General features: G+C 40.1%; 1 protein-coding gene across 4 annotated transcripts in view; it reads right to left on the bottom strand.

Moving 5' to 3' along the window:
* The window catches only part of gas7b (growth arrest-specific 7b), a 449,937-nt gene that overhangs the window by 50,830 nt on the left and 379,470 nt on the right, over positions 1 to 19,637 (bottom strand). For all 4 annotated transcript variants that reach the window (XM_043714439.1, XM_043714440.1, XM_043714441.1 and 1 more), the window contains exons 6-8: positions 11,319 to 11,408; positions 9,180 to 9,295; positions 5,188 to 5,262 (exon numbers count right to left, since the gene is read on the bottom strand). In XM_043714439.1, coding sequence (XP_043570374.1) covers positions 5,188 to 5,262; positions 9,180 to 9,295; positions 11,319 to 11,408 — 281 coding nt within the window. The remainder of the gene's footprint in view (positions 1 to 5,187; positions 5,263 to 9,179; positions 9,296 to 11,318; positions 11,409 to 19,637) is intronic.

The raw sequence follows: 19,637 nt of genomic DNA on the forward strand, positions 1-19,637 counted from the left end.
TTGAAAAATTTGGTAGTGACCAAGCTAGTTCATCATTCACACAATGTCTGCTCCAATAACTTCTTTACTAATTGGTTTCCAAAGTCTGTTAACATTTGTACAAAACTTTGGTATGACTACCTTCTTTTAGAAACAAATTCCATGTCAGCATGGTATTTATATAACATTCTAACATACATAAATCAAATACTTCTTTGCAATATTTCAGAATAATGCCAACATTAAAACTGCATTTTGCTTTAAATGACCATAGGAGAACGTTGTTGAACACAACTTCTAATTGTAAACACATCTCTATTATTTAAGCCCTTCACCATAGCTAGCAACTTCCTTAATTCCTTTTACAGAATTGAAAAATTTATTTAGCAACTTGCCCACAAAAGAAAAAGAGGCTCAGCGTGTTTAATCTTTACATACAAGTTAGATCCAGGATGTTCACATTAGATACTCGAGGGAAACCACACTCTCCCTAAAATTAGGCGACACGAGGTGGGTCCATATGTACAGCTATGACCTCTTGAGAACTGTGAGCAAACTGATGCTAATTCAACCCAGTAACTTATGCAAAAATAGTTCCAGTTGAGAACTCTACTTCCACCTCTCAGGTTTAACATCAGTGCAAAGCCCAAATCACTGCATTGACAATAAAATTAAATGCCAAATCTGAGAGTCCCTCTGATTTGAAACAGTTACAATCTTTGCTTATGTCAAACCAGATCTAAAACTGCATACCTTTTAAGTCCATTTCCCTCTATCGTATCGGACATTCATGCATTGGGAGAAACTAGGATTGGACATGGAAGAGGATTTTTTCCCCACATTTCACATCAAGTTGAACAAATGGATACACATTGGGACTTCCTCTTATCATATATTCCCATGCCTCTTCTTTAAGCACTCTCATTAAACTCATACATCCCTGAACAAGCTTTTGGTCATCCATCCTAATTACGGTTATTTTGACATCCAAGTTTCCTACACCCCATGAAGTTCCTGGAGATGTCTTTCCACATGAAAAGAGCTTTATAAGTGAAACTTTGTCTGCTTATGCAGATCCAGCATTGGACACATTGTTGGCTCACAGGATATAAATGAGCAGGAGGCATTTAGATGGAGGGCTGCAGTGAAACATGAAACAAGTCCCAAACATGCCTTCACCTCTACAGTATTTACATCTGGCACCATGCAACCCATACAATCACATTTAGTCTTCTATAATGGTATATCGCCTTGGTGACAAGTCATTCATACCCCTAAAATACAGATCAAAAGCCATTTTAGAAGTTATAAATTCCTTTAGAAAGAAGCTGAACATTAAGATAGAAATGCTACTTCAGATTACATCAGTGTTAAATTGTCAATATCAAGTCTGTTTTGACATCAGTTATCGTTCATTTAATATACTCTACATCTTTGCCATGCAGCCATTATTTGTAGTGAATGGCAAAGCAGGACAAAAGCCCTTTCCTGCTAAGTGTGTCTTCTCAATAAGCACCCACAATGCTGTGTGCCAGGAGTATGCAATCAGTAAGGGTAGGTTTTTGTCAGGCAACATTTCCTGTGCAGTGTCTCATTTGGCAGTAGCCTGGAGAGTTAGGCGTGGAGATTTTCATGGTCAATTTGTAGTGTTCCCAATTTTAGTTATTAACATGAATGACCAGAAATGGACCGTGTCTTGAACCAAATGCACTGATCCCTCCGACTCCCATCTATGGAGGTATTGTACTGGAAGCAACTTATTCTAAGCTCTTTATCCTTGTCACCTTATGGAGTTGTGTAGCATTGGTTCTTAAACTCATTGTATCATTTATTGCTGCAAATCATTTTCCCAAGACATCAACATATTCATATTTATGCAATTTTCAGGCTTTAGAAGCAAATATAGAATCATCCAAAAACAACGTGCTACTTTTTCTTATTGTCTCTCCTACTCTCAGTGCTCCACATTATTAATCTTAACATTTCACAGTAAACCATGACATAAAAGAAAATTCCTAAAGACAAATTTGTTAATTTCAAGTTTTTAATTTCTGGTACTGATGGGATGAGTTTTTGATTCCTCTCTGCTAGCTTTAAAATGTTCGTAGTTAAATGAAACAAAAACAGAAATTGACGGAAAAGCTCAGCAGGTTTGGCAGCATCTGCAGCTACTGAAGTTGGCAATACAAGTCAATAAGATAGTAAAGTTGGCGTAGGACATGCTTGCCTTCATTGTTTGGGGTGTTAAGTTATCAAGGTGGCAGCTGTATAAAAATTTAGTTAGGCCACATTTTGAGTATCATGTGCAGCTCTGTTCCCCACACTATAGGAAGGATGTGGAGGCTTTGGGGAGGGCGCAAAAGAGGTTTGCCAGAAGGTTGCCTAGATTGGAGAGGCTGGACAAATTTTGATTATTTTCATTTGAGCATTGGAGGCTGAGGGGCGACCTGAAAGATGTATATAAAATTATGAGAAGCATGGACAGGGTAGATAGAAGAGCTTTTTCCTCTCGGGTGGAAATGTCAAATACTGGGGGCATAGGTTTAAGGTGGGAGAGGAAATCTTTAAAGGAGATGTGCAAGAAGTAATTTTTTTTGACACAGTATGTACCTGAAATGCGATGCTAAGGGAGGTGGTAGAAGCAGTTAAGTTAGCTGCATTTAAGAGAGATATAGACAGACAGAAACAGGCAGGGAAAGAGAGATATGGACCATGTGCAGGCTGATGAGATGATTTGGAATGGCATCCTGGTCGGCAGACATGGTGGGCCGAATAGCCTGTTTCTATGCTGTACTGTTCTATGAAAACTGATCCTAAATTGGCAATTAAAGAAATTATGGTTGGTTGAGGAAATGGAAGCAATCAGATTATTGAGGCAAGAGATGAAATTTAGAGTTCGTGTTTAGACACAATTGTGTTAGAGTGGAAATAAATCAGGAAACTTGACACAAAGTCTCAGCTCTGGATGGTTCTGCATTTAATCCATGTTTTAGCAAAATCTGCAAGTGTTCAATATTGGATTGGTAAAGCTTGTGAAGTGATCACGGGGCCTGAGACTGTATCAGCAGCAACATTCACTCAGGACTCTTATATCCAGTTCGCTCATCAGTATCTACACTTCGTAGGGAAGGGATGGTTGCACTGAAAGATAGTGTAATTCTAAAAGCAGTAATCATCTTCAAAAAATCAAAACGACTTTATAGCTTTCTTGGCAATTTGCCAACTTCACTTATCACCCGTACATATGATGAAGTAACTCAAAAAGATTAGCAAGAACTTTTTATCAAAATGATCAACAAAGGAGACATTGTACATCTGTTGATGGTGAACCCATGAACTCAAAATAGAAAAAAGTCTAATGTCATTTCAAATTGTGCAAATCCATCCACAATCTTAAATGAAAGGCAATTGGACCTCATTAACTCTATTGCCAGGATTCAGGAATAATGTGATCAAAGTTAATGCTGACATTCTGGAATTTTTTTCCTGAAATGTTCATGTGTCCACAGACTAGGGAAATGAATAAAAATCATTGGAATGAATTATCCTTTGCCCTCTGTTGGGTTCTGGCACTCCCTCAGAAAATCACAACTGCATTGCATGAGAATTTAAATCACGAGTAAAAGGCAGTCCATTTTATGATCAGCCACTGCAGACTAGGGCCCACAAGTAGACCAACTGCTCCAAGTTGCACACTGCATTTCCAACCTGATTCATCATATGCTTGAAAATAAGACACTTAAAGTCTCTGACATTGACATCTTTGACATATACAAAGACAATGCCATATGTGATTAATTTTAATTTCAATGCAAGCCAATTGACAGCTAGTCCCCATTCACTGACAAAGTTCACCCCACCCTTGCCACAAATCAAATATTGCATTGAGAAATCGGAGGAAGACTTAGGGATAAACTGGTGATTCCAAAAAATTAATAGACTAATGTCATCATAATATGCCATCATTCTGACTGTTTCTAGCTTCACTGTCCTTTAAGTATTGTACCATTATCATCTTGCTGCTTACTTCTGCATTTTTTGCAAATATCTTGCTATATATCAAACATTACTAATATTTATGGTCTGAAGATAAAGGTTTGTTGATGTGTGCACAAAACGTGGATAAGATGAGCCAGGCTTCGCTATTTGTGCCTCCTCAGGTCAGTGCTGGAGTCATAGGTCCTTGGGCAGATCGGACGGAGTTATTCTGAGGAAGCTCAGGCTTCTCAAGTCAGTGTTCAGCTCATTCCTTCCTCACTTCCCCACAGCACAGTAGTTAACCCCTGACTGAAGTCCTTGCTTGTCCAATGCTATTCATGCTGGGACTTGTGAGCAAGTCCCAACCACACACTACCGTTTTCAATGAAGCTGTCAGAGTGCATTTAAAACACTTATCTTCCCCTTTCTGTTTATAAGGTTAGATGGAGTTGTTTGAATTGTCCCACTGACAATGGTCTTAATGTATTCCGAAAAAAAATTAAACCACGAGCACTAAAACAATTAACTCAATTCTGATGCATTCAGATACTAAAAATAAACATATTAAATTTGCTGTATGCTTTGTTGGTCACAGGGTCTGCCCATCTGGTTGATCTATGCCACCTCCCAATTCTATAGTGGCAAGTTTTGCTTGATATCTCTACTTAGAGTCAGATGTACAGACCCTTCGGTCCAACCTGTCCACACCGACCAGATATCCCAACCCAATCTAGTCCCACCTGCCAGCACCCAGCCCATATCCCTTCAAACCCTTCCTATTCATGTACCCATCCAAATGCCTCTTAAATGCTGCAATTGTACCAGCCTCCACCACATCCTCTGGCAGCTCATTCCGTACACGTACCACCCTCTGCGTGAAAATTTTGCCCCTTTGGTCTCTTTTATATCTTTCCCCTCTCACCCTAAACCTATGTCCTCTAGTTCTGGACTATCCTATCCATGCCCTTCAATTTTGTAAACCTCTATAAGGTCACCCCTCAGCCTCCGACACTCCAGGGAAACAGCCCGAGCCTGTTCAGCCTCTCCCTGTAGCTCAAATCCTCCAACCCTGGCAACATCCTTGAAAATCTTTTCTGAACCCTTTCAAATTTCTACTTGCACACAATTTTTAAAAAAATCATTCAAATGCAGTTTTAATGAAGAACATTTTCCATTTAAAGCTGTAGCAACACTTAGGAATGCAAAATCACAATAAAATGATAAACTCACCCTTCCTCTAGGCCCGCCAGTGGACTCTGGGAGAGCTTTGCTAGGTTTTTGGCATAGTCCTCTTCTATTTTAATCCTTTAAAAAATAGATATATATATATTTATTCAATGTTGATCCGAATAGCCACACCTTACAAGAAGAAAATTTCCTACTTTTGTATTCTTGGAACAAAATATTGCATTGTAAGCAAATATCAGAATGGTGCATAAACTCAAAACATAGTTTGTCAATACAGCTTTTGTCCCAATCAGTTAGGGTGAAATTGTTTGGAATATCAATGCTTGATTTTCTTTAAGACAGGAGAGAAGGACAGAAAGAGTAGAGAACTGGAATTAATTAGCTAGTGCCACCAAACAGCCAACGCAGGTACAAGAGGCTAAACCACCTCCTTCTATCGATATTGTAATATTCTAGGATTCTAAAAAGCAGTCAGTCAGTCAGCTAATTGACCGTGCAATATTCTATATGCACAATATCACAATACCTACTCTAGGTCTGACACGAAGGTATGATTCCAATGACACAGGTTTATTTGAAACCACAAGCTTTTGCAGCACTGCCCCTTCATCAGACTATAACCTGGTGTCGTGTGATTTCGGACTTTGTCCACTTCAGTCCAACACCAGCATGTGGACATCTCAGGAAGACATGCAGTTTACCATCAATCCCATGACTTTGATTTTAAAATAATTTTTAAAAACTCATTTAAATGCAAGTGTGGTGACTTTTGACAACAGAAGTCAGTAATGGGAAACATTGTAACCTTTGAGTGCCAATGTATGTGCATGTGCGAAACATATGTCTTCGTTCAATATTCTTGTGTCACAAAAGACTTCCCAAGGATCTAAATGGGAAGAAACTGTTAGGTTTACTTTGAGTTTCAAATATGTATTCACATAAGTTGACATGCATGGAAATGATTATAGGCAAGAACATTTTCTCCTTGAACTAGCAAGTGGTTTTCCTCTACTGCACCAGACCACACAGAATCTATTGATCCCTAAAGAGGATATGAGCCAGCAAATCCATTGGACAACAGGGATATTTAATATTTATTTTGTTCTCGTCAAACAGGACGATCCGCAGTGATGTGCAAGGCCACAAGAGGTTGGAGCTGAAATAGCCCATTGAGTTTGCTCTGTCACTCCATTAAATTGTCGTTGATCAGGCAACACAACTCCACTTTCCTGCCTTTACACCATAATCCTCAATTTCTTAACTGATTAAATTTCTGTCGATCTTAGTCTTGAATATACTGAATGGCCTTGCCTCTGCAGGGCTCAGTGGTGACAACTTCCGCAGATTCACTTCCATTGAAGAAAATAAATTCATCCTTATCTCGGTCGTAAATGTGTGACTCTTTATTTTGAGATTATGCCCTCTGGTTCCAGACTCTACCATAAGGGGAAACAGTCTTTCAGCATCCCTTAAGACGCATGTATGTTTCAAGGTGGTCATTTCCCATTCGAAACTCCAATGAGTACAATCTACTCAACCTCCTCTCATTAAGACAATCCCTCCATATCTGGTATCAGCCTCGTGAACTTTCTCTGGACTACTTCCAATGCCAGTATGTCTTTAGAAAAGTATTCCAGCTATGGTCTGACTAGTGCCTTCCAATTTTAGCAAAACCTCCCCATTTTTATAATCCAGTGCCTTTGAAATAAAGGTTAACATTCCATTTGCCTTCCATATTACCCACTGAACCTGGATGCTGGCTTGTGAATTGTGTTTGCTAATTATTTCACATTAATACACAAAGTGAGTTTATGGTGATTGAAATTACCGAACTTATGACAACAGTGGCTATGGTGATGCACTATGAATTAAAGTAACTTATTGATCTGTATCTGCCTTGCATGACCTAAGAATTTTTCTTAAGTGGTATTGAAGAAATACACTTGAGGGCATTCAGACCAACAAAAGAATATTACTGCTGCACCCTTGCCTTATGCCATCCTATCAGAATGTTTGGCAGTGTGTACACACCTCCAAATGTGAAGTTTTCAGACTAATTAGAAACTAGCACCACTGAGACACTATGGTAAGCCAAGTTTGTAAACAAAAACACATCCCTGAAATTATTGTGCAAGATTGTTCCTAATCGTCAGATTGGATTTAAATTGCATAACGAAATGACCCAATATTTTAATCGCTTGTTAAATATTCTAGAAGTTCTGCAATGGACTTGTTGAATAGACCAAAGGTGCTAGTAGAGATGTACAAAATTTATCCCTTAACGAAGCATACAAAATGTTCATGGCTATTGACATCTGGCACATTCCATTTTAATTGCTCATTCTGGGGGCGAGACCAATGACAGTGGATCAACTGGCTGCATTACCCTGTATCCCAGTGGACAGGTAAATTGGGCATAACATTAAAAACTGAATCTACTTCCCAATAGACCTACGTATTCCTGGCCTTTCTTTCTCATCCAGCCAGCCGTGAGTAGGGGATTGCTAGAGTCAGACATAAATAAAGAGGAATAAATGAATGGATGTGAGGATTATGGACCTCAGCAGATTGCCTGAATTTATTCAGTGACTATGTAATTATGCCATAATCGTCAAACGGAGCCCTCCTCATAAAATCCTACCTAGGAAATTGCATACTGTTGCAACCTGCACTTCCAGCAGCTAAAGTTAGGAAACATATTCAAGAAGGTCCACCCTAATTCAGTGGGCAGCACTAATCACAAGCTGGTAAATCTGGGGTTCAACTTGAACTCAAGTCTATCGCACTGCCATAAAACTGGACACATTCCATTTTTATAGCACTAGCTGCCATTAGCGAGTTTAAGTGTATGATGCAAATTATGTAAATGGGTAGGAGGATGGTACAACACATGGGTCAGGGAGTAGTCAGGTTGGGAGGATTAGTCAGGTGGTCAGGTCTGGTCAGGAGTTAGTATCGTTGAGTGTGGTGGTCAGATTGGGGGTGAGGCCAGTCCGAGGAGTCGGGGGTCAGTGAGTGATTGAGGTTCACTTCTGCAGTTAGATTTTAAACTAGATTTTTATCTGCCTACCATTTCCCAGAGTCGCTTTTTTTTTAAAAATTAACTCACGGGATATGGGCATCACTGGTTGACCAGCATTTAATCTTCAGCTCTAATTCAGGTTAAGTACATCGGAACTGTCCAGACGTTTGACTCTGCAGAGCATGGGAATTCCTTTTTGCTTGTTTAGGCTTCCCAGGCAACTCCCACAGAAATCAACTGTCTCAGGGTTTCTGCAGAATCTTGAAGCTTGTCTTGGATTGTGCGTGTTCTCTGGTGATCCAGAGACCAGAAGATGTGGCCCATTAAATCCAGGGGCTGCCTTCCCCTCTCTGATAACACCCTGGCAACTACATTGAGGAACATTGTCCTTGATTACGTTCCTCTTTCAACCAACTTAACAAATAAAGAGATTCTTGTCTGCTATCACATTGCCACGTATGGGACCTCACTATGTCCAAATTAACTGCCATGATTGTAGATCGCATCTGTGTCTAACAAAAGGATTTTTGGGACGTTCTTGTGTAAAAGGCCATTACAATTGAGAGTCTTTCTTGCTTATAAATGCAGAGGAAGCTGCATTTATATACATGTCAGTAGCTCCACTTTGTTTTGTTATCACTCATCGCATTCTCTCAAAAAATCTCATTCAAACCACAAAACAAGCTATTTCTCAAAGTTTGTGAAAGTGCCTATCTAGACATCTTTATAGCATTCTCCATCATACAATAATAGCAATAATGCTGGAAATTTAACAACAGCAACAGAAATAAAAGCAAGATAATTAAGTTGACCAAGTTTAACATTCATCAATATTCGGTATCAGACAGCTTCTTGCCAATTCCCTGCGCAATGGATCAAAGACGACACATCATAACCTATCTTTGTTACTACAAATGGGCCACATCCCAAAGGAAATACATTAGTATTCAGAAGTACAGTTTAAAAAGTGAAATACAAGTAAAACATTTAGACAATGAGTTGATGCAATTACCTTTCCCGAATAAATTCGGCCATTTCTTTCTGCATTTGTTTGCCCTTGAGCTGTTTCACAAGGATAATATCAAATCCAGCAATTGTGCTGTTGCTCTGGGGGTCCTTTTTGTCTGCCTGTTGAGAAAAGCAGGAAACAAAAAAGAATGGTTTGAAGAATATTCCTGTAAAAGATATATTTTGGTTTTCATTCACTTCAGAAAGTGGGGGGGGGGGGGGGGGGAGAAGAGAGTGGAAGCCTGGATGCTGCCATGCTCCAAAGTTTCTGACCATGATTGGTAGCGTTTATGGGATGCCTCGGTTGACAATCCAAGTTTCACATCCCATTCTACTCTGTTCTTTCTGTCTCACTACTCACTGGGATTTTTGTTCATGCATTCAGTCACCCAGACACAAAGTGGTACAACCAGGTCGGGAGAAACAAATGGCACGGCTGCGAACAGTATTAAGCAACAAGGGTAAATTTACAACACAAAGTGGCAACAAAATTGGAAATTTGGCGAGTCAATGTTTGGGATTGTCTAACTATTGAAATTAAAAGCTGTCAGGGCAGATTCATTACTTAGGAGGGACTAGGAATAAACGGGTCATTGTCATGTTGGCAAGCAATGAGTCATGGGATTCCACAATAAATATTACTTGGACCCCAGTTCTTCACAATACACATATGTGGTGGAGACCAAGTGTAATATTTCCAAATTTCTTAATGATACTGAAATAAGTGGGAATGCACATTGTGAGGAAAACTACCTTCAGGAGGATTCAGACAGGCTAGGTGAATGGGCAAGAACATCGCAGATAGGATATAATGCGGAGAAAATGGTACGAAGAATTGATGTGCAATGTATCTCTTAAATAATATGAGGTTGGAAAGTGTTGCTGTGCAAAAGGACATAGCCATCACAGTGATGAGTCAGTGAAAGCTAGCATGCAGGTGCAGTAAGCCATTAACAAGCCTAATTAAATGCTAGGCTTTTATTGCAAGATGATTTGAAGACAGGGGCAGTGAAGTCTTGCTTCAATTGTATAGGGGCTTGGATAAATAGCCCCTGGAGTACTGTGTGCAGTTTTGGTTTCCTTACCTCAGGGAAGATATTATTGGCATAGACAGAGTGCAGACTTGTTCCCAGAATGGCAGGACTGTCATTTAGAGAAAGATTAGACAAATGGAGTCTGCATTCTCTAGAGTTTCAAAGAAGAGGTGATCGCATTGAAACTTACAAGATGCTTAAAAGGGTAGTTACAGCTAAGCTGTTGCCACTGGTTGGATGTCTAAAACCATGTCTAAAAATAACAGGAATGCCACTTATTATTACAAGATATTAAACCAATGCCTTACTTGCCCAGATGGAGAAGACACTACAGCACCACACAAATAGCAGCTTTTGTTCGTCCCCATACAATATTTATCCCTCAATCAACATCACCAAAAAGATAAACTGCTACTCGTATTTCTACAGTGGTTCATTCACTTTGGAGCATCCTGAGGTTGAGAAAGGCACTAAGTAAATGTATGGAATTCCTTCTTTCAATGAGCACCTTCTCACACACCTCATTGCAATCAGCTCAGGATCAGGGAAGTGACAGGGCTGGGTTTAGGTCTACCTGTATGCAGAGTCAGGGACACAGGGGAGGAGGGATATCCTGAAGAGAGATAAGGGAAAACAACTTAAGGAGAAATAAATCAAACAGAAGACAGTAAGAATGAGAGAATTTTTTTTTAAAAAGTGAAAGTAAGCAAGAAAGAAAAAGTAAAATATCTACTTAAAATTTAACTTTTAAAAGACAATTCCTGGCTTTGATGACAACAATGTGAAAAATCATTGCACTAGCTTGGATAACTTCTATCCTATTGTTGCTAAGTTTTTCTCTCGCTCAGTACTTTGTTTCATTTGTTCAAAGTAAACTCAAATATTACAATCCAATAGCATTCAGTCTAGAGATTCTAACCATCTACAGTTTCTTGGCTAATCCACTTAAATCCATCTTTCAGTGTTGTAACAAAATGCCAGTGTTGTGATGGCAACATGTGCACTGAACCAGCAATCTCAGAGTTACATGGGTTACACTGCGATGAACATCTGGCGATCTCTATTAGCCAGGATTTGAACCACAGCCACAATGGGAAAACGTTCCTTACCCAGAAGTAGTCACAGTAGCTCCAGTCATCTGGTTTAAGCAGCTGCTGTTCAGGCATAGTGTCTGGATGTGGAAACGTAACACAATTTATCTGTTTGGGGAAAAAAAACACTTCTAAGTCATGACAAACCGATGATCAAAATGTAGGTTCTTGCTCTATTTGCATTTTAGGCACAATTTACTTTGGAGAAAATGATAGTATTGCTTTGTCAGTCATATGATACCAGTAATTTTCAGCCTCTCGATTCCTATTTACTCAATAATTTAATCCTGTAGCGTATGTTCTCAGCTTTGTCTCTGCTGAAAGGTGTATTGTAGGATGGTTCACTAAAACCATTCATGAACTGCAGCCAAACAGTCAATCTTCATATTCCATGCCAACATAAAGAGTGGTTACAGTCTATTCAACCACAGAGCAGGGCAGAAGCTTGTTATATAGTGGTAAGTGGTTCATCTTCCATCTCTGCAAAGCCTTTCCGCCACCTACAAAGTCTCAGCTCAGAGCATGAGGAAACATTCTCCACGTTCCTGCATAAGTGCAGCTGAAACATGAAGAGACATCCAAGTAAATTACTCAGATTTACAGCACAGAAAAAGGCTCTTTGGCCCATCTCATCTGTGCCAGTCAAAAACAACTTAACTATTCCAATCCCTTTTAACAGCACTTGGCACATAGCCTTGTATGCTTTGGCATCGCAAGTGCACAACTAAATGCAGCAAACCTAATTTTAACAGGTGTTCTTGACAAACCCGGCAAAAATTATATGCCTGTAATTCCAGATATTTCTTGTATTATCACAATTTCCACAATGTTTCAGTAGTCAATTGAGGATGAGTGTAAGAAGGTTCTGTACCAGTAAGTTTTATTTAAGGTAAAATTACACTATTAGTTAAGTGATTTATGCTGTTGAATGGGATTCTGAAAGATTTGATTGACATGTACTTGGAGAGGCAAGGAGTGATTAGGAAAAGTCAGCATGGCTTTGTGTGGGGGAAATGGTCTCTCAAAAACTTGATTAAGCTTTTTTTTTAAAAGGACATAACCAAAAAGATTGAGATGGGCAGGGCAGTAGGTGTTGCCTACATGGACTTCATTAAAGCTTTAGATCACATAGGATTCAGGGAGAGCTTGCTAATTGGATACAAAATTAGTTTGATGTTAGGAGACAGAAGATGGTGGTGGAGGATTGTTTCTCAGACTGGAGGCCTGTGACCAGCGGTGTTTGGCAGGGTTGGTGCTGGGTCCACTTTTGTTCATCATTTATATAAACAATTAGGATAAGAATTTAGGAGACGTAGTTAGTAAGTTTGCTAATGACACCAAAATTAGTGGTATAGTCAACACTGAAGACTATCTAAGATCACAACTGGATGATGATCAACTGGGCCAGTGGGACTGAAGAGTGGAAGATTGGGTTTAATTTGGATAATGTGAGGTATTGTATTTTGGTAAAACAAACAAGGGCAGGATTTACATAGTTAATGATAGAGCCTTGGATTGTATTGTTGAACAGAGACACCTGGGGGTTGAGGTACATAGTTCTTTGAAAGTTGCATCACAGGTGGACAGAGTGGTTAAGGCGGCATTTAGCATGCTTGCCTTATTGCTCAGACTATTGAGTATAGAAGTTGGGATGTCACGCTCAGGTTGTACAGAACATTGGTGAGGTCTCTTCTGGAGTACCTTGTGCAGTGCTGGTCACCTTGCCGCAAGTTCAGAAAGGATTTACCAGAGTGTTACTGGTACAGGAGGGTTTGAGTTATAAAGAGAGGGTAGATAAGCTGAGACCTTTTCCCACTGGACCATAGAAGATTGAGGGGTAACATTAGAGGTTTATAAAATCATGTGGGGCAAAATCATAAAGCAAATAGCAAAGGAATTTTCCCTCCGATGGAATTCAAAACTAGAGAGCACATTTTTAAAGGTGAGTGGAGAAAGATTTGAGAGACCTGAGGAGCAACTTTTTTCACAGAGGGTGCTTTGTATGTGGAATGAACGGCCAGAATAAAAGGGTAGATGTAGGTACAGTTACAACATTTAAAAACATTTGGACAGGTAGAGGTTTGGAGGGATATAGGCCAAATGCAGGCAAGTGGGATTAAGTTTAGTTTGTGAAACTTGGTCAGCATGGATGAGTGGGACCAAAGGGTCTGTGTCTGTGCTGTATGACTCTGTATATTCCCTCTTAATATTTCTATTATTTAGTGTGTTTTTTTAGAATATTGATTATGTGGACCTCTTGATAAACCAGAATATTTGATCAACTGGCACATTCCTGGTCCCCTAGGTGTTGGTTAATAAAAAGCTTGCTGTACTTCTGAAATGTTGGGTTTCTGTCTCTACCACTAACAAGCACAGACGTTCAGATTTCCATCACCCTCTGGGTGAAAATGTTTTTTCTCACATGTCCCTCTATACCTTCTGCCCCTTCCCTTAAATCGATGCCGACTGGGTCATCGATCCCTCCATCAAGGGGAAACAGTTTCTTCCTTTCTATCCTCAAAAACGTAGACATCTAAATCATGTCCCCTCAATCTCCTCTGCTCAGAAGAAAACCGCAGCCTGTCCAAACCCACTTCTTGTTTGAAACTTTCCAGCCCAGGCACATCCTGATAAATCTCCTCTACAACCTCTCCATTTCTCCTAGAATGTGGATTCCAGAACTGCAAACAGCATTCTGGCTGTGGGCTAACCAATGTTTTATATTTTTCCAGAATATCTGCTCTTAACCTCTTCCTCAGCTAATAAAAGGCAAGTATACAATATGCCTTCTTAACCACTGCATCCACATGTCTTGGTACCTTAAGGGACTGATGTACATGCACACCAAGGTTTTTCTGACCCTCAGTGCTTCCAAGGATCCAACCATTCCCTTGCCTTGTTTGATCTATCCAAGTGCACAACCTCACATTTATCAAGGTTAAATTCCATTTCCCACTCATCAGCTCAACTATATCCTCCTGTAATCTAAGGCTATCCTCCTCACTATTTGCTATCCCACCAATTCTGTAACATTCACAAACTTACTGATCAACCTTCCCTCATTCAAGTCTAAGTCATTTGTATAAACCACAAACAGCAAGGACCCTTACAGTGACCCCTCTGGAACCCACAGGTCACAGGCTTCCTGTCAGAAAAATACCCCTCAATCACCACCTTCTGCTGCCTGCCACTTAACCAATTATGGTGCCAATATACGAAATTCCTTAGGATCTCATGACCTCTGACATTTGTTATCACTGTCCTATGTGGGGCCTTATCCATTTGTCTTCCACTCAACACTCCCTCTCCACTCCATTCCCGCTGTCCCTACCCGGCCCCTAACCATCTGCCACTCTCAAACAACCCCTCATAACAACATGACTGCATTATGTGATATCTATATGCAAGGCAGCAACAACTCACTAAGGTGACCCAGTTTAGAATTTTTTTAGGACAGAGATGAAGAGAATTTTTTTGCATAAGCTTCAGAAAAACTTCACAAGTCTGTGCCTCAGAGGGTAGTGGAGGCAGCTTACTGAACATTTTTAAGGCGGACTTAGATTTCCATTGGGCAACAACAGCAGCAAAGGTTGGTGGGACTAGATGGCGATGTTCATTTGAACCAGAGGAGACCAGTCATGATCGTACTGAATCACAAAGCAAGCTCATGGGGCTGATTTCTGTCAATTCTTATGTCGCCATCCTCATGATTTTTTTTCCATCATGATGTAGGAGGGCATTAATGCCGTAGGAGTCCCAACACGTACACGATCTCCAGTCAGGTTTCAGCCAATCCTAACATGGACACACATCCTCTTCCTGCATGATGAATGAGTAACAATTTCAACACTCCCTAGCAACTCCAATCACAGCACCCCTAGTTTGAAAAGGTACTGTAGCATCTCAACGTACAAGTATTGGCAGCTGAATATTGCCGTAGTAGCAGTACACATACCCAAAGTGTCAATAAAAATGAAAACAAAAGCAATCACCATGAAACTGGACTACTCTCCTCTGCCATCAATGCACATGTACCTCCCACTTTCTATCCTTAAGGCCATCCTGTTGAAATTAATTAATTGAGCAAAGATTAGTAAATGAGATTATGGCAGATCAACTATCTCCATGATATGGCACAGTTCCCTGCAGATATTACTTTCCTTTTACTATTTCAGCTACTTTGCGTTAATTAATTGTTCATAAAACATTAAGAATCAATCAAGTTTAAAGTACAACATTGGTGTTGCTGTAAAACATGACCAACAGATAGACTCCCTTTTACAAGAGTCGTCGGTGTCATATATTTCACTTAGCATCAAAATTTCCCATTATTTTAAAACAGTGCACCTCAAAAGTAATGAATTGTGAAATATTTCATTATTATGTTGCATATTATATCCCACAATCAACAGGAAGAATGGTTATTAGGTGCAAATTTTGAAGACATGAAAGCAAGAAAACCGACAAGGACATTCTGTGCACCTTGTTGATCAAAGGCAACATGCGATTTTTAATGACCTCCTGAATTGAGGGAGAAGGCTTTGGTTAGCATGTTGGTGAAAAATCTTGGATACCCATTTCAGAACCAAAGGTGGCAATATAAATGCAACACAATCGGAACCAAGCGACCCAATGTTGCCCTGAATTTTGGCCTTGAGACTGAAGTATAAACTGATCTCTCTACCAATATTTTGCCTGGCCTGCTGCCTGGTCTATTTATGTTTTGGTAACGTGAAGTAAGAGTAATTGTTCTTATTGTTAAATGTGTTCTGTTCTGTCTGTTATCAATAGATGGACAGGTTTATTTGACACAAGATGGTTGTATTTACACTTTTTGTTGTGTGGCAGAGAACAGCTGCCTGCCAGTCACCACATTGTATTACAAAGAGTGGATCATTCAAGATGAGGACTTGGTTTTGATGGAACAATTCTACCCAGGGCCATTTGGTGTCAAGGGCGCTAGCAGTAGTCCTTAAAGACAGCACTGGTAAATACTCAGTTGTTCACAGGAAGGTTATTGAAGGACTGTTGTGATATAAGGAGGACCATTACTGCTCCTTGATCCCACAGAAGTCAACTCCATTCTGGTATTCAGCAATTTGTGGACTTTCCAAGAGATCATCTCATTGCCCTCAGCCTTGCTCACTCAACCTCCAAAATAGTCCCATCAGATTTATCACCCTGTGAAATCAGACCTATATCTCCCCAGTATAGGCCCTTACTCTCAGGAGCGCTGACAGCATACGGGTTAATTTAAACTGGGACACAGTCAAGTGACATACCTCTCATCGGAAGTCAGAAATATCTAATGCACCTGGTTTGTGTAACCCTAAACCACGACAAAATATAACTATTCACTGATAACTGCATATTCTGTTCATTGTATTAACTGGGGATTCACTTATGAACCTGTAAACAAATACAGTCTGAAAGTGTGGACACTGGGTAAGGAGGCACTAACTTATAACCTGCAATTTTGCCAATAGTTTATTCTAAAAAGTGTGTATCAATTGCCCCCGCCCTTTCACCACCCTTACCTGGCAAACTGTATATCGATATTGCATAATACACCAAATGAAAATTGCTGAGGCACTATCAATTGAGTCAAGCTGACAGGAAGCACAAGGCAGACAACTGGGGTTCCATAATTGCAACCCGTTGCAATGCCAAGACATACAAGGCTAAAGGCCAAGTGTGGAAAATGGGATTTGAAGAGTTACATGCTTGTTTTTGATCGGTGCAGACTTGAAGAGCCTTTTTCTGTACTGTAGACTTCTAACTCAAGTCTATGTTGAATGTAATTACTTCCTGGGAACCTACTGTTACCCCATTAAACCAATTCGATATTGACTCAAAAACAAATGAAGAGATCTCATTTTTTCATGATATTGACAGCAAAGTACTTTATCTATTGCATGTGTTCTTTTTAGACCATTTATGAAGAGATTCTTCTTGCAATTATATACGCAAAACGTCAGAATACCACTGCGCTGCTGACAGGAACAGAGTGTTCCTTCACAACTCTCAACTGGCAGCATCCTAGCAGGCACTGCTTCACACTGCTAAAAATAATCCAGCACCCATTCACAGAACACGCAGGGAGCCAGTCTGTAACTCACAAGAGAAAAACATAATCTTGTTTCATTGCAGCTTTCTTAGATTAACTGTCACCAATGCAGAAACACAAAATCAACAGGAATGTCATCCCATCAGGGACTGGACTTCAGAATGTCAAGAGGAATTTGAATAATTAAATCACAAATTGTGAGCATCCACCCCACTAGAGGCAATTCTGGCATTGACGGAGGCTAATAATTTTGGGTGAAGGTCTTTTCCTTGTGGGGATCTCTTGAAATGCTGCTGCACAAAAAGGGACCCAAAGCTATACATAGAGGCTGTATCTGAGGTTACTGTCATTCCACAGATGCACAGGTTTCAGGGTTTTCCGCTTCTATGCCTGCTATCCAACGATTTACTATGCACTGACTTGAGAGGGCAGAATTTCTGAGGTCAACTAATTGGCCAGTTAGGGTCTGCTCACTTTGTTTCAACAAGACAGCAACAAAGTAATTCCCAGTTTTTGAGACTTACAGACACGTGCCCTGACCCCTCTCCATTCCCAAAGGGTGGAGCAACCAAGATTTTCAATCCACAAAAAAGCAAAACAAACCCAGAATATTTAATTAACGTGTAATGTTATCTGCTTGTAGTTGGTTGCATTTTGATGTGCTCTGTGTCTAAGGTTTCGCACATTTAAGTGACTGCCATGTTTAGTGGTGCAGTCCGTAATCCCCATTTGTACTTATTCTAATATTCTGTTGCTAACCCATTATTTATCAGTTCTTTCTGATGACATCAGTCAACACAACAGTAATTACCATAGTGCAGCCTGCAGGGAGTGGCAGGGAAAGCCCCGTGTGAAGTCTTGCTGTTTTTGTTACTTATGTAAGCAACAAATGTGCAGAGATGCTTGCCAAAAAATATCAATAGGGAAGCTGCATCAAAATGATTACTGTTGTGTCACTTCTCATAGCATTTAGAGAAGCCAACAAAACGTTAATCTTTGATCTTTTCAAGAACTTCAAAATATGTATACAAGACTTCAAAAGGAATGTCCTGAACTGTCAACAATTCAACTCAATGCAAAATTGTTTACTTTGAATTGTCTGTTCATTTGAAATGTGATTACTTATAAACGATCTGTATTGCTTAATTATTATAGATGTTTATAAAGTCAAAAGGGGCATGGAATCAGAGAATCACTACAGTGTGGAAACAGGCCATTTGGCCCTCCAGTCCACACCAACCCTCTGAAGACAATCCCACCCAGACCCACCCCTATCCTATCCCTGTAACCCTTCATTTACCATGGTCAATCCACCTAACAAGCGCATCTTTGAACTGTGGGTAGAAACCTGAGAATCCAGAGGAAACCCACAAAGACACAATGTGTAAACTCCACACAGACAGTTGCCAGAGGGTGGAAATGAACCCAGGTCCCTGGTGCTATGAGGCAGTACAGCTAATCACTGAGCCACCATGCCTCTGTGGATGGGCATGGATAGGGTGAATAGTCAAGGTCCTTTTCCCAGTTTGGGAATCCAAAACCAGAAGGCATAGCTTTAAGGTGAAAGGGGGAAGATTTTAAAGAGGCCTGAGGGCAACATTTTCACACAGAGGGTGGCGCATCTATGGAATGAAGTGGTGGAGGCTGGTACAACTATAATATTAAAAAGACATCTGGATGATGCATATGAATAGTAAGGGTTTGGAGGTATATGGGTCACATGCTGGCAAATGGAACTAGATTAATTTAGGATATCTGGTTGGCATGGACAAGTTGGGCTGAAGGGTCTGTTTCCAACTGACTGTACAACTGAATGACTAGCCATTTTTAAAAAAGAAACGCTACCAGTCACCAAATATAACAAAATGTTCCACCTTTATTAATGACTGGCACAGACTCCACCAATTTATTTTAATTCAACTTGTTCAGAAATGTTATGACACTCCTTTGGGGAAAGTGGGATTTGAACCACTACTGCTGAGGGCTCCCAGTGCAAGCTGGCCTCTGAGATTCTGCCCTTGCAAGTGAATGCACAGTAAATTAAAGGATAGCAGGCACAGAAGTGGCAAATCCTGAAGGCTGCACATCTGTGAAAGGTGGATTGCAAAAAAAAAATCCTAATCAGTGTTCGGTGCCGTCATTACATACCTCTGGAGCAAGTGGGACTTGAACCCTTGCCTTTCATTCTAGGGATAGGGATCAGGATAATATTACCCCTTTTTTATAGGAGCAACGTTTTCACCTCCCCAGATTACTCCACTTGTCAGAGG

Source organism: Chiloscyllium plagiosum, chromosome 24, assembly GCF_004010195.1.
Source record: "Chiloscyllium plagiosum isolate BGI_BamShark_2017 chromosome 24, ASM401019v2, whole genome shotgun sequence".
NCBI classification, from domain to species: Eukaryota; Metazoa; Chordata; class Chondrichthyes; order Orectolobiformes; family Hemiscylliidae; genus Chiloscyllium; species Chiloscyllium plagiosum.